The sequence below is a fragment of the Microcebus murinus genome, chromosome 2 (assembly GCF_040939455.1).
Source record: "Microcebus murinus isolate Inina chromosome 2, M.murinus_Inina_mat1.0, whole genome shotgun sequence".
Taxonomy (NCBI): Eukaryota; Metazoa; Chordata; class Mammalia; order Primates; family Cheirogaleidae; genus Microcebus; species Microcebus murinus.
Genome location: NC_134105.1, coordinates 73,661,143 through 73,675,614, shown reverse-complemented (window position 1 = coordinate 73,675,614; position 14,472 = coordinate 73,661,143). Strand labels below are relative to the sequence as shown.

The 14,472-nt window shown below is 44.4% G+C and overlaps 1 protein-coding gene across 1 annotated transcript in view; it reads left to right on the top strand.

Annotated features, from left to right (window-relative positions):
- Positions 1–14,472, top strand: part of TGFBR3 (transforming growth factor beta receptor 3) — a 188,211-nt gene that overhangs the window by 62,403 nt on the left and 111,336 nt on the right. Inside the window, exon 3 of the mRNA XM_012790895.2 lies at positions 12,513–12,697. Coding sequence (XP_012646349.2) covers positions 12,513–12,697 — 185 coding nt within the window. The remainder of the gene's footprint in view (positions 1–12,512; positions 12,698–14,472) is intronic.

Sequence of the window (14,472 nt, the reverse complement as noted above, 5' to 3'; positions counted from 1 at the left end):
TTTGTCAGATACAGATGTGAGTTTTACAGTATGTTACTGTGTGTGAGGTTTTGTCATGAGCATGCGCAGTAGATGTTTTTCTGAAGAGGTATCTCATTTATCCCAGTTTAAAGTTTGCGGGGAGAGTTTATTACACTTGATCTTAGCCAAAAGGCCAAGAAGCAATGGGGAGAGTTTATTAAACAGCAACACAATAACTTATTTTTGTCTTTAGATTAAACACCATTTGATTGAATCACACCCCTCCTCTTAGCCTTTTATTAAACTGATATCTGTGTTCAGATTTTATCCTTTCAGAAGTTGCTGTTGACTCAACACAGCACAATCCAAACGTTTTGATGTGTCATGGCATGTTTTTGAAAATCAAGATCACAAAGTCCCCCAAATGCTTTTAGCAAACTACCAGTTTGCTTCTTGACTTCGTTCCTACGTTAGTGCAAATTATTGGTTTAAAAAGTTAAAAAACAAAATTCTCCCAATTCTAGAAAAGGAGTTTGTGCATATGAAATAGATTTGCCTGGAACCTTGAATAAAATTCACTGTAGAGAGTATTCTGTTTTTAATAAGATCATATAAATAAAGTGATGTGCCTATACTTTCTGTAAAATGATTCTTGAATTGGCCAATCCTTGCATTATTATAGCTTCTTAAATTGAGACCTTGGAAAAGTATTCTCTTGTCCAGAGGGTTTATTTGTTTACTTTTTATGAGATCTATGTAAGAATCATATTTTCTCTTTATCTTGGCTGTTAGAAAGTTCAGAACTAGGTTTGGCACTCAAATGAAGTAGTTTCCTATAACTACAATCTTTGGTAAGATATCTTTTTTGCATTTTTTCTTTTTTACAAGAACACATCCCATAATTAGGAAGATGGTAATAATTATAGTAATATAAAAAATGAGTTGATCCTATGAACAGTTCTATGGGGCAGATCCTATTATTATCTCCATTGTATAGATAACAGAGAGATGGAACGGTTAAGTAACTGCCCTAGGTTACAAAAAAAAGCTAAAATGTGGCAGGGCTGAGACACAAACTTAGGAGACTGACTCCATAGAGAATTAGCAGCTTGAGAATTTGGTTGTTTGCCTAATGGATTCATCACTCAGCAAATACTTATGGAACACCTACCGCATGCCAGCCGGTGTGTCAAGCACTAGGGAAGAGCATAATCAAAAGAAACATGGTCCTTTCCCTCATGGAGTTTCCAGCTAAGTAGAGGACACTGGAACACATGCCCAAATAAACGAAACAATAGGTTTATAAAAGCTCATATTTGCTCTAAAGGAAAAGTATAATAGGTGTAACAGGTTTAAGGGAAGGTGGGGGGGCAGTATCTGAATTTAATCAGGTACAGTAGAAAAATGGTTCTGGGCCAGGGCTACTTAGCTGGGCACAATCTTCCTGTCTTTCCTAGGGCCCAGGGTTCCCCAGTCTACACTGAATATTTCTGTCGATGGTGCTGTTTAGCCCATACCCGCTACAAACTCTGGAAATACCAGGTCCACAGCTTCTCTGGAGTCTGTTAGCTTCTCTGTGAAAGGAGCAGGAGCATACTGGTGACCAGGTGCTCACAGATTCCTCTACAAGCCGCCAGCTCTCTGTCCTCTCCTAACACAAGCACCTGAGCAGTGAGCTAGCTAGCCTGAAGAGGAAGAAATATAGTTTAGCCTTGTAATTGGATTTGACGTATACATTAAGCTGGGTAATTTGGCATTCATGTTAAGCATTTCCTTCATTCCTTTAACAACTAATTGTTGAGTGCCCTGATTATATATAATACATAAACTCCTTAAAGTAAATGTGTTTCAGTTCATGGCCCAGTTTGTACACATGGCTGTAATTAGTGATATTTTGCATGGCCAAACCAAACCTTTGTAGATTTTCCAATACCTTGTCTCCTATCTGTTATCAGGACCAGTGGTTACAGGCTACCATTCCACCCCCCCCACCCCCCCCCAGCAGTTGTGGTTTCCCCCTTCCCGCCTTCCTGACCGTCAGCTCTCACAGCTTCTGGTCTTGCCACTTACGCCCCGCCCCAGACCCTGCACAGCAGCCCTAACAGAATCTCAGCACGCCCAGCGTGTGCTTCTGTGCACGTTCTTACAACTCCATTTCTCCCATTTTTTCTTTCTTACCAAATACCAGTTTGCTAGAGGTTAAAAATAAATAAAGAAAAGAAAAATAGTTTGTCGTGATTATTTTAGGTGTGAGTCGAGGTCTGAGAGATGAACAGATTTGGTGATGTCAACCCTCAGGATTCATGAGGTGCGGCTCTGCAAGCCTCACTTTGCCATAAGATATTACATTAGTAGGAATTAAGTCACAATTTTATATTACATGGCTAAGATCAGTTTAATATTTCAAATCTCTTAATTAAGAATTTTCCTTTTAATAAAGATATGTACTTTTTTTTTTGGTTATTTTGTGTCTGCCAAACTCACAGGGTAGGCGAAAAAAAGATTCCGTTTTCTTCCATCCTTCAAGTCTTTACATTTGTTCCCATAAATTTGAATTTCCCCATAAATGAATGCTGTAGCCAGTGTTCCCTTCTATCTGAGTTTCCTTTAGCTCTTGTCAGAAGAACAGCACTGTCATAGATCGAAAGTAAACTAGAAGAACATTGGCCAGGCTGGTGCCAAATTATCCTCTTTCTGGATTGCTGGAATTCCCTGGGGGCGGAAACAGGGACTAATCTCACCTTTGGGAGTTGTACTTCCAGAATGTGCTCAGAGAACAGAAATATCTACTCTAATACTGAACATAGTTTTATTTTAAACCTTCCCAGTGCAAGTCTTAGAAATAATTTTGGGGGAGTAATGGCTAGGGAGTAGTATAAGAACATCTTATCTTAGATATTTTATTAATCATTCTAAAAGCCCACAAAGAAAACATTTTTCAATTGGAGGAAACATTTCCATTCATTTATTTCTCCTCCCCTCAAGGGACTTTATGTCTCTGATAGTACTTGAAGTTTGTAAAGCATTGTCACGTATAGTGTCTCAATTGATCTGTAAGTCACGCCTGTCATAGAACAGGAGAGGGATTCCGGGAAGCTTAAAAACGAGGTCACACAACTTGTAAGCAGCAGATCTGGATGTAAACCCAGCTCCCATATCTCCTGGTCCAGCAGTTGGTGCTTCTCTAATACAGGGACTCCTGTCGCTGTGTCCAGTGGTGGTTGCCGAGACATGTCCCCTCTGCTACCACTTCTCTAGGTCAGAAAAAATACAAAACGAAACATCACCTGCTCACAGAGCGGCAGAAATCCCCTCTGTGGACATCTCCAGGGTGTGTAGTGGTATCTTAGATGGGAGAGCGAGTGCCCTTTATAGCTTGATGCTTCCCAACACTTTGAGAATTTAGATTTTTAAAGAAGCTCTGCCCTTTTGAACATTCAGAAACACAATGGAACACAGGAAATTCTTCAACATGGTTCCACCGTGATTTCAACACAACAGTATACAAATATGCACTGGCTTTTAGCCCAACCCATTGGCAGTTGACTTCTTGGAAGAGGGTTGGTTTGTCGAGAGGAAGGTTTGGATTCAGATATTCCCTTAGAGGATGAAAGAAACTATGATAAGATATGCCTAGAGTTGTGCTGTAGAAAGCTCTAGGTTTTTTTCCTCCTGAGAAATCCAAATTATGACTTTTAGGACTCTTCTGCCTTTTCTCCTACCAGGGATAAATTTAAGCCTCAAGCCAAGGTCTATGGTTGAAAAACTCAGGTGGGGGCTGTGGTAGAAGGGTCTCCTTTGGAGTTTAATGGTGGTACATTCCGCAGCTCCATCCCCAAAGGGCTGCAGATCCAATGAGTTGTAATTTGAGATGGTACAAACACTGCGCATGTTAAGTACACACCAGGCGTGCTCTGGGGCTCAGGGCCTTCCAGGTGTTTTTTCTTGGAGCTTTGTTTTTGCATCATATCCTGGTGTTTGTAACATTCTCTCTCATAAAGCTCAATTAAAGCCAGACTGTGCTATTGGCTGAGAAATCATCCTGGGTGCCCTCCTACAGATTCTTGCATCCCAAGGGGGCAGGAGGGATTTTGAGCTCAAGGGCAAAATAGATTCTGCAGTGCCCAGTCCTACAATCTGTGGGAGTTTGTCCCTCTTTGCAGCTGACAGCATTGCAGAATTCCCTGTGGGACAATAACAGAAACCCTTATTAGCCAATGGTGTTGTTGGAATAAAATCTCTCCACTGCGATGTCTTGGTCCCAGGCTATAATGTTACCCCTTAATTCCCTCTGCATCTTTACCATTTTTATTACAACTGAACACACGCTCCTCATTAGTGCCCTGGGTGATATGGGGAATCAGAGCACTGGAAATTATGTGGAATAGGTACCAGATGTTTGTGTCAACTTGGTATGCATTGGTATTTAGAATGCTTGAGGATCACATTTATTGAATGTGAAAATTACTTATTATACCTTCCCCCAAACATAACCCCCTCCTGTAATCTTTTATTTCATGTTGCATGAGGTGTGATATTAATAATTTTGGAATAGGTTAACTTTAAAGTGTGTGCAGCAAATGCATCTGTTCCCAATGCTTTGTCTGCATTCTATCAAGTCTTGGAGCTGGCCCGTGGCCAGCGCGGATGTGGGGGTTCTGTAACTGAGATCGGAATGCTGTGTTGCAGTTAAAGGGCATAATGAAAGGGTCCATTTGCGTTTTTTTTTTTTTCTTCAAGTGGAACTGGGAATTTAGACATTGCTGTTATAGTTGGGTCTTAGGAACGTTTCCCTTGTGTCCAGATAAGCGAGCGTTAGTGAAAAAGATGAAGAGGACGTTTGGTAAAATGAGAAAGGAGCTCGTACTTTCTCATTAAGTTCATGGAGTCTTTAAGTCAACCAAAGGTTACAAGTGTGAACTGAGCAGTTTTTTTTTTGTTTTATTTTTGCAGATGCAAATGAATGTTTACGTTAGGCCTGTAAGTTTGTTCACCTAGTCCTCAGGGGAAGGACTGGAGAGTGCAAGGCGAAAGCAGGTGGTGCCCTGTTGTGGGAAGGGCCTGGGCCTCGAGTCTGAGAGACTCAGGTTCAAATCCCTTGCTGCTATTTACTGGTTGTGTTTTGGCAAGTTACTTAACTACTCTGAGCCCTAGTTTCCACCATTCTAAAATGGGGGTTTTAACACTGTCTTCTCAGTGGTGTTATGAGAATTAGAAACAATAGGTATAAACTATGTGGCCCAGAGCGCATAACTGTACACAGGAAGAGTTAACTTACCACATGAGGTGGAGGCCTAAGCAGTGGTCCCCTACCTTTTTGGCACCAGGGACTGGTTTGACGAAAGACAATTCTTCCAGGGACCTGGTGGGTAGGTGGGGGTAGGGGCAGAGCTCAGGCGGTCATGTGAGTGATGGGGAGCGACTGTAAATACAGATGAAGTCTTGCTTGCTGGCCCACTGTTCACCTCACCTTAAAGTGTGTGCAGCAAATGCATCTGTTCCCAATGCTTTGTCTGCATTCTATCAAGTCTTGGAGCTGGCCCGTGGCCAGCGTGGATGTGGGGGTTCTGTAACCGAGATGGGAATGCTGTGTTGCAGTAAAAGGGCATAATGAAAGGGTCCATTTGCATTTTATTTTTAAGTGGAACTGGGAATTTAGACATTGATGTTATAGCTGGGTCTTAGGAACGTTTCCCATGTGTCCAGATAAGCTAGGCAGCTGACAATTTTTCCATGGAAGGAGGGGCAATGGGGTTGGGGGCAGGTGGAGCTCAGGTGATGAGCCACAGCCCAATTCCTAATAGGCCATGGACTGGTACTTGGCTGTGACTCTGGTGTTGGGGACCACAGCCAAGCCTAGGGTACCACCATATGCTTCACAGTGTGGCCTCGGGCCCAGCTGCTGAACACTTGAGTGGTGGGGGCCCTGCTTTGTGCAGGAGGCTGGTTTGGTGGTGGCCTTGTCAGTGTTGCCCTGGTCTGGGCCACCTGGTGAGTTTCTCACTGCAGGGTTTACTTGAACCTGTGTTGTCATCTGGTGAGTAAATGTTTTTGTCGATGGACGTAGCATCTTGTGGGTGAAGAGGGGCTGTGGCTGTATCCTGGTAGCTGAGGAGGGTGTACCAAACAGGGACCAGAGCCTGTCTTCAGGTCAGGAGGGAGGAGGACAGTTCAAATAAAACACAACCCTCAGTAAGATTTTGAAGAGATCAGATTTCTCAAGTAGCCAGTGGAGAAGGATAAACTCAGCTAACACTTTGAGACCAAGGAAAAGTTAGATTTCTTTGGGAATTACTCCCAAAAAATCCTGGACAGAGCCTGTATTAGGTGACCAGAACAAGCAGAAATGTCTGGACTGGGAGCCACCAGGGAAGAATATCTCTGGAGGTGCGTCTGTACGTGCATCACTGCCAGGAAGCACTTGTCTGAGACGTGCACCCGATCACAACAATTTGCTTATAGTGGGATTAGTAATATTTGTTCTACCCACTTTACAGAGTTTCTGGAAGGCATCAGATAAAGTTTCTATAACATGCCTTTTAGTTACAAAGTACGGTGCAGCGTTAACAGGCGTGTGTGTTTATGAATGTCATTGCGTTCAGCCAGTGTTTCTGTCGTCCTCATCTGTGCCTGGCTGATCCTTACTGTGGACAGCAGCTTTCGCTGTGCTGATTAGGATTGTCACCGGAGCACGTCACTCCCTCATCTCTTGATTGCGGGGAAGAGCATGGCTGTTGGTTTTCATCTGTGGCCACAAGAGCCACTCCTAGCATTCTGAGGCTGCCAGTGAGGGCCTACACCGGCAGCTCCAGAGCTCACGGGCCACCAGAAAAGCGAGCAAATGAGTCAGCTGGGGTCTTGGAGCATGTTTTCCTGGTTTCCAAGTATGTGTGGCTGGGAGGTGCTGCACTCAAGCCCCACGGTGGTCAAGTGAGAACCAGGGACACCTTGTGGCCTCACTTCATGCACATGGGGTAGAGCCTGTGGGGTGGGTCACACTGTCCCCAGGTGGAAGCTTTTCTGAATGGAGCTGGGTCTGGCATTGTGTGGTCAGATTGCAGAAGGAACCACTACGAGGCCAGGAAGGAAGGAGGGGAGGCCAGTTCATGGGCGGGGTGTGGCTGAGGGAGAGGAGCAGGGGGGCTTGGGCCTGGCCCAGAGGCTGCAGGATGAGGTTGGGGCATGGTGTGCCACCCGGAGAGAAGGGCCTGGCCAGAAGGGTGATTGGGAAGAGAGGACAAAAATAAGTGTTGGTTTCCTGCCTTTCGTGACAGTTGAAGGTGGGGGAGCCCCAATTCGGACTTGAATCTTAGCAACCAGAAATGCCACCTCCTTCATTTCGTGGTTGATTCCCTCCGCCCCCCCCCTTTAGTGCAGATTGAAGCTCTGACTCTTAGCTAAAGTGTGAAAGGAAGACCTCTAGGATAGGTGGTCTCTTACCGTTATGAGATCCATCGAGCAGGGTCCACTTCATGGTTCTTTCCCCCTCTTCGCAGTACTTATTGAGTGCCTACTGAGTGCCAGGTACTGTGCTGAGGTAAGGTATACAACAAAAAACGGACCGACTGGGTTCTATTCTTTTGCAGTGTTTGCAGTCTTTGGGAATATGCAGACATTAAACTCAATAATTGCAAAATAATTATATACATCTAATCATAGGAAGTTCTTTGAAGAGAAATAGTAACATGAGAGTAGGAAAAAATAAATGTCTAGCATAGTGGTAGAGGTAAGGAAACTTCCTAGAAAGATCAGAAGAATGAGTAGGATTTTGTCTTGCCAAGGCAGAGGGAAGGACCAGAATGGTAGGGAAAATGTTCCTGGAGGAAGCTGTTATATGGAGGCTCCTGTGGGAAGAAGGTTGGCACTTTTGATGGAGTGAAAGAAGGCAAGTATATTAATTACGGTAGATTATTCAGCAGGTGTCAGAAAACCCAAAAGAACGTTTGCTTGAATAAGAAAAAAGCTTACATGTGTTTCCTATTAAAAGCAGTTCAGAGCTGATCCAGTGGCTCCATGTTCATCAGGTACTCAGGCAACTTATTACTGTTTTGTCCTCCTCAGCACGTTGCTGCTTATGGCCCCAAATGGCTGCTCTAGCACTCGCGTCACATCTGTATTCCAGCTACCAAGAAGAAGGAAATGGCAGAAGAACACATCTTCCCTTTATAAGAAAATTCCCTGGAAGTTGTACGCATCACATTAGCCAGAATTTGGACACATGACTGTACCTCGCTGCAAGTGGGATTGGGAAATGTAGCTTTCATTCTGAGTGGCTATGTGCCTGGCTAACATTTGGAAGGAGGAGCGGAACAATTGATAGTGAGGACAACTAGCAGCAGGTCTGTGCCTCACTAAAATGGCAAAAAACAAAACAAAACAAAAAACAGGGAGAAAGTGCCAAGGTAATGGGAGATGGGGCCACAGTAGAAAGCAGGGCCAGATCTTGAAGGGCCTTATAAGTCACGGTGAGGTTTTTGGGCTTCATCTGTAGAGCATTGGGGACATCAGTACGTCTTTTTAAGCAAAGAGAACCATAATTGGATTTGTGTTTTTCAAAAGATCAATTTGGCTGATCTGTAGAAGACAGTTGGTGGAGCTAAGCATTAGGGGTGTTTTTGCAGCGGTCAGGGCAAGAGAGGTGACAGTTCCAGTGGAGGTGGAGAGAAGGGGGCAGAGTGGAGAGGCTAGAGAGAGAGTCCATCAGATAAGGGGAGGGAAGGGGTGATGCTGGGACAGCTCCCACGTTTCTGCCAGCTGTATGTAGGGGGAGGCCGGTGCCATTTACCGAGGGAGGGAATGAAGCAGGAACAAACAGGTTTGAGGCACGAGGATCCTGAGCTCTGCATGTTGAGGTTGGGTGTCCATGAGACAAACAAACAGATGTTGAAGAAGCTCTTGAGTATTTGGGCCTGGTGCTTAGAAGAAGCAGTCTGAGATGGACCTGTAAATTTGCGAGTTTCTACAAAGAGATGGGGGTTGAACCCAAGCGTGAGAAAATTAGTGAAGAAAAGATAGAGTACTCTAAGAAGGCTGAGGGGCATTTTACCTGAAAGGTATGGGTGGAGCAGCTGCAGCAGAATAGTGTCTCTCAAAGATACTTAAAGGAAAATTTCATAAAATCACATTGTTCCTTTCTGATGTTGGCAAAAGGATCTTTTTCTCCAAGGGAAGCCCTTCCTCTCAGTCCTACACAGCATCTGTTCTCGTAGGAGATGCCTAATCTACATCATATGTGTAGTTACATCCTTAAGGAGCTGGCCATTTGCACTTGAAATTCTTCTTCTTCTCTATGTTTTAATTTTTTTCACTTGCGCATTTTGCACTCTTTACACACTTATCCAATTATGTCTTCAAGATGAATTCCTAGAGGGAAGTTGCCAGATCAAAGCATATAATACTTTTTTTCTTTTTTGTCTTTTGATACGACTGAAAAGCTGTATCAATGTGCTCTCATTGGCAGTCTGAGTGTGGTACAGGTCTTGAGGAAGTTTCCTGAAGGCATTTCTGACCTCAGATTTATATATGCATAGAAATGCATTGCCCTTTCTCCCACAGCATTTTTTTAAATGAAAAATTTCAACATACAGAGATATGAAAGCTATTGTACAGCAAACATCTAGATTCCACAACTAACATTTTGCAATAGTTGCTTTATCGAATATCTCTCCATCAATCCATCTTCATTTTTTGGATGCATTTCAAAGTAGGTTACAAAACTATAAGTCTTACCCCTAAATCTATGTCTGCTTTTTGATTCTCACAGAAAGTGTGGGCACAGTAGCCCAGGCAGTGAGTGTTGACTCTACATTTGAGGATCCTGACTATGAAGCAAGCTCAGGGGCAGGCCAGGTGGGGAACCTGCAGCCTCCAGGCCACATGGGGCCCTCTGGATCCCCAGGTGCGGCTCCTCCACGGAATCCAAATTTCACAGGATAAATCCCTTTATTAAAAGGATTTGTTCTGTAAAAATTAGATTCAGTCAAAAGGCCACACTCAAGGATCCAGAAGGCCACGTGTGACCTGAGGCTTGCAGGCTATCCCCCCTCCCCCCTGCTTGGACTGAGGTGCGTAACCCATGGCGGGACCTACGGCCCTTAACGAGGGGGTCTGCTCTGGTTCCCTCCTCTGCAGGGAGGACCTTATCCTCTGATTTGTCTCCCTTGAGTTTTGCTCCTGCTCTGGTGTAGGGATGAGCAGTATGGTGATTTCAGGAAGAGCCCACGGAGGCATCATGAGGAGGAGGGCAAATCAAGCAGCTTGCAGGCCTTTTTTGCAGATGTGTTTTGGGTCGAACTACAGCCCAGTCAGAGCTTTGCGCACATACCAAAGTAGAACTGAAAAGCGTTTTATTTGTGTTTAGTTTGTGATAATTGCAAATTCACGGCAGAAGGCTCTGAAACCAATTCAGAAGGGTTTCTCAGTGTGTGTCCCCAGAGTTGAGTAGGAGCAGGAGACTGTCTTGGAGCACTGGGGTGTGAAACGCACCAGATGAACCGCTGTGGCAGGGAGGGCCGGGGAGGGCAGCAGGGGAGCACCTGCCCACATCTCGCCCTCTGCCCCGCCGGGGGCTCCAGGGAATGTGTGTTCAGGACCTCTTGTTGCTGCTGCCGGGACATCTTCTTTCACCACCTCATGCTTTCTCAGAAGGCAGCTGGGCACGGGCCAGCAGTCCAGTCCAGAGAGCGGCAGTGATTATTTGAGGAGGCACACACTTCATTACAGACCAGATAGCTATTATCAGCCTCGATAATTTCTGTGAGTCCTGAAATAGACTTGGCCCACCAGGCAGGGCGAGGGTGTCTGCTTATGGTGGAGCAGTGAGGGGCAGGACTGGCTGGTTCTGAACGACGTTTGCATGTAGATCTGGGCTGCAACCCTGGAGAGTACCTTTCTTATTTAGAAGTCAGGAAGGACTAACTACAGTGCAGTCAGGATTTTTACCTGGGTTCCCTTTGGAAGGTTGTAACTTAGTGGATGCTGTGTGTTTAGTCCGGTCTCCTGAGTTATCAAATGGGGACAGTAGCACCAAGCTCACAGAAATGTGTGAGGAGTAAGGGTCCGGTTCCTCCTCCCCCCTGGATATATCTCTCTCCATCACTCCAGCCAGTATGAAATGAGGCTGAAACATACAGGGGCAGCACCTCACATCTAGCAACCTATTTCCTCTATTCCTTATAGTCAAATCCAAGTCCCAGGAAGGATGCCCTGCTCACCAGTCAGAGAGGGGGCAATTTGTGTTTTTTTTTTTTTAAGTGCAATGATTTACTTATTCATTTAACACATACATTTTGAGCATCTCTTATATGCCTGTATGGCACTGCTATATGCCCAGCTATATGGCACTGTAGCTGGGTGCTGAGGATATAAAGATGAGTAAGTAACCCACGGCCCTTAGAAAGGTTACATTTGCCTGACAAAGACAGATGTGTGTAGTGGTGGTTATCGTGTTATAAATGCAACAGTGGAGACAGGCAGAGAAGTTATGGGAGGGCAAAGAAAGAGTGCCCCCTGCAGCTTGAGATGTTTAGAGTGGAAGAGAAATTTGGGTAAAGGAAATAGGCTTGAATAAAGACATGAAGTTGAGAAACATTATGGTATGTCTGGAGACCTGTAAGCAAGTTGCTGTTGCTGGAGTGGGAAGCATTGAGAGATAGGAAGGGGCTAGATTAAGAAAGTCCTCCTGTGCCATATTAAGTAGGCCAGCAGTTCTCAAGGGACAGGAATTGCCTGCAGAGATGGGAGGGGCAGGTGTTTGCGTTTGGAACAGCCATACAGTTAAGTACCTCTTGGTTAGATCAGGCTTGTCTTGTATCGAAGGTGGCTCAGAGAGCTTGAGACCTGAAACTCCTTTCAGGAAGATTTATAATTGTCTAGGGACAGTAAGGAAGTAGAGATGGAAAGGAGTGGCTGGATTTAGAATTTAAGCCTTGGTTGATTAGAGGGAGAGCGAGGAAGCAGAAATCAAATATGACCAGGTTCTACTTTTTTTATTTGAGACTTTGCTCATATCTTAACTCTTTTTGAAGGATTTTTCTGACCTCTGGTGCATACTTTGCTGTACACCTATGGCCCTGATTGCCTCTGCTCATGACATTTTGCTTTGTTTTGTTCTTAAGTTTATTTTGCTTTCACTAATAAAGGGAAGCTCTTAAAAGGTAGGAACTACATCTTATACTTTTTGGGGTTGTAATTTTAGGTATTTAGTATTATTTGTGCATAGTATTATTGAGACTTTAAGCAATTTATTCCATTTATCTCTGATTTTCTCTCAAGAGAGGAAGGAGGAATTAAACACAAACATCAAATGGAGGCATGCACATTCATGACTTACGAGTCCAAAAGGGAATTTTAAAAAATCAAATTTATATCAAAATCATCCAAAAGAAATTTAGGAGATTGGGATTTTTAGAAGAATAGTCTAACTTTTTTGGCATTTAGTTCTGGAAGCAGCTTACCGGGAAAGGCATCTCTGATGGGTTGGCAGTGCCTTGATCTTTCAAAATGCAGAATTGCTGTTTCTGAGTGGTTCATGTTTGCAATTCCCTCGGCAGGTCCAGAGCCCAGCACCCAGTGTGAACTGTCGCCTGTCAATGCCTCCCACCCTGTCCAGGCCCTGATGGAGAGCTTCACCGTGCTGTCGGGCTGCGCCAGCAGAGGCACGACCGGGCTGCCACAGGAGGTTCACGTCCTGAACCTGCGCACCGCGGACCAGGGGCCCGGCCAGCCGCAGGGAGAGGTAGGTGCAGCCATCAGCTTTCAACACTGCTCCTCTGAGTCTGCAAGGATGGTTTTCTGAGCAGAGAGTTCTTTTCTTGTTTTCTGGGGTTCCACAAGGATGCTCATGTGTGAATACGAGAGAGTGGGATTGAAAATAACGGACTGGTCTCCGAGCAGTGTCAGGGCTTCTATCTCCCGAGATTGCTTGGCTCTCCCCTTTCCTGGCCCTCCAGACTGGGAAGAGTGTTGATAAGAATTTCACCTTTTCAGCATGATTGTGAGAAAACAAAATAAGGTGCCAATCCTCTGTAATTGCAACGTGTCTTTCCCATTTCTTCCCGTGCCCCTCTTTCTTCTTCGCTTTGTCTTACTGCTCCTGCAGGATGAGTCAGGGGAAAGGGATGAGGAGGGCAGGGGCTTGTTGCCATCCAGGCAGCTTCTCGAAGATGATGGTGGTCTTGGTGGTGATGAGATGATGACGATGACACAAGCTCACAAGTCCTAAGTGCTCTCTGCTCAGCACCATTTGAAGCACTCAGACACTAACTACAGGTGCAGAGAGAACTCATTTGCTGAATGTCATCACCTTCAGAGAGAAATGGCCTAGATTGCAGGTGAATGGCCATCATTTTAGAGAGTAGATTTCCCCACAAGATAACACACAGTTACCATTCTTTCTGTTTTTAAGCTTCTGTGTGTCAGAAATGTTATCACTCAGGTATTATCTCTCCAGGGAGAGAGAAACCACAATAAAGCCTGACCACAGTGAAGTATAGAAAAACTAATACAGAATGGAATTTATCTTTGAGCTTTCTTCTGGTCAAGAAAGTTAATTTCCAGAATAGCTTGTTTGTGTGCCTCAGCCACCTCATCTTTTTGGGATAGTAGGACTAGGAGAGGCACGAGGCATTTTGAAGGAAAAGCAAACTGATTTTAATCTGGTGAAAGTGTGCAGAGTTGGCTCATTTCAAAGACGGATCATCTAACCTTTCCAGCTACATTGGAAATTATTGTTAATACTCTTGGTTGCTTGCCATTGTTGCTGCAACTCATATTTCAGGTCAGATTTCTTTATCCCAGTAATGCGTCTTTAATTCTTAACTTATGGGGGAGAGTTTGTGGTGGGAGGGAGGGGAGGAGAGGAGGAAATGCAGTTCCTATGAAGCGTTGCTGACTCCAGCAATTCTTTAGCAGCAATAATTACTCATTTTATATATGCTTCTCTCAGAGGAGCTGAGAAGGAAAAGAAAGTCCAAGCTATTACAGAAGCAGCAACAGCAGAAAATTCTTGATGTTAAATTGTGCGGTACTGTTGTTGACTCTGAAAATAGATTCAAATAAGACTACTGCAGCAAAAGAAAAATAGCTCAAGGAGTGACAGCAGAACTCTCCCACATTTGTGTTTACTATGTTGGATCAAAATGGAATTCATTTTAGGACATGGCAGTACTGAGGATGCATAAAATTAGTTGGCATCGGGGATATACCATGTGTAGTGAGGAAGAAAAGAAAGAGGGCCTTCAGAGGATAGTTTCAAACTTTAAAAACCTGAAGATTCTTCTTCTCTAATATTTGTATAATATATGTATCATCTTGGGCTAGTGATTTGAAGACATTTCTGAGAATAGGCAACTGAAGGAAATTGCATGATTTCCTTCTTTGGGGAGCTTTAAGAATTAGACGGTTGTAGTTCAACCCTGTTTGAAAACAAGATGTCGGGATAACTGGTCTTTGGAGATTCCGTCTGGCTCTGGGTTGCTGTCACAGAGCAGACCTAACGGTGTTTTACATAGA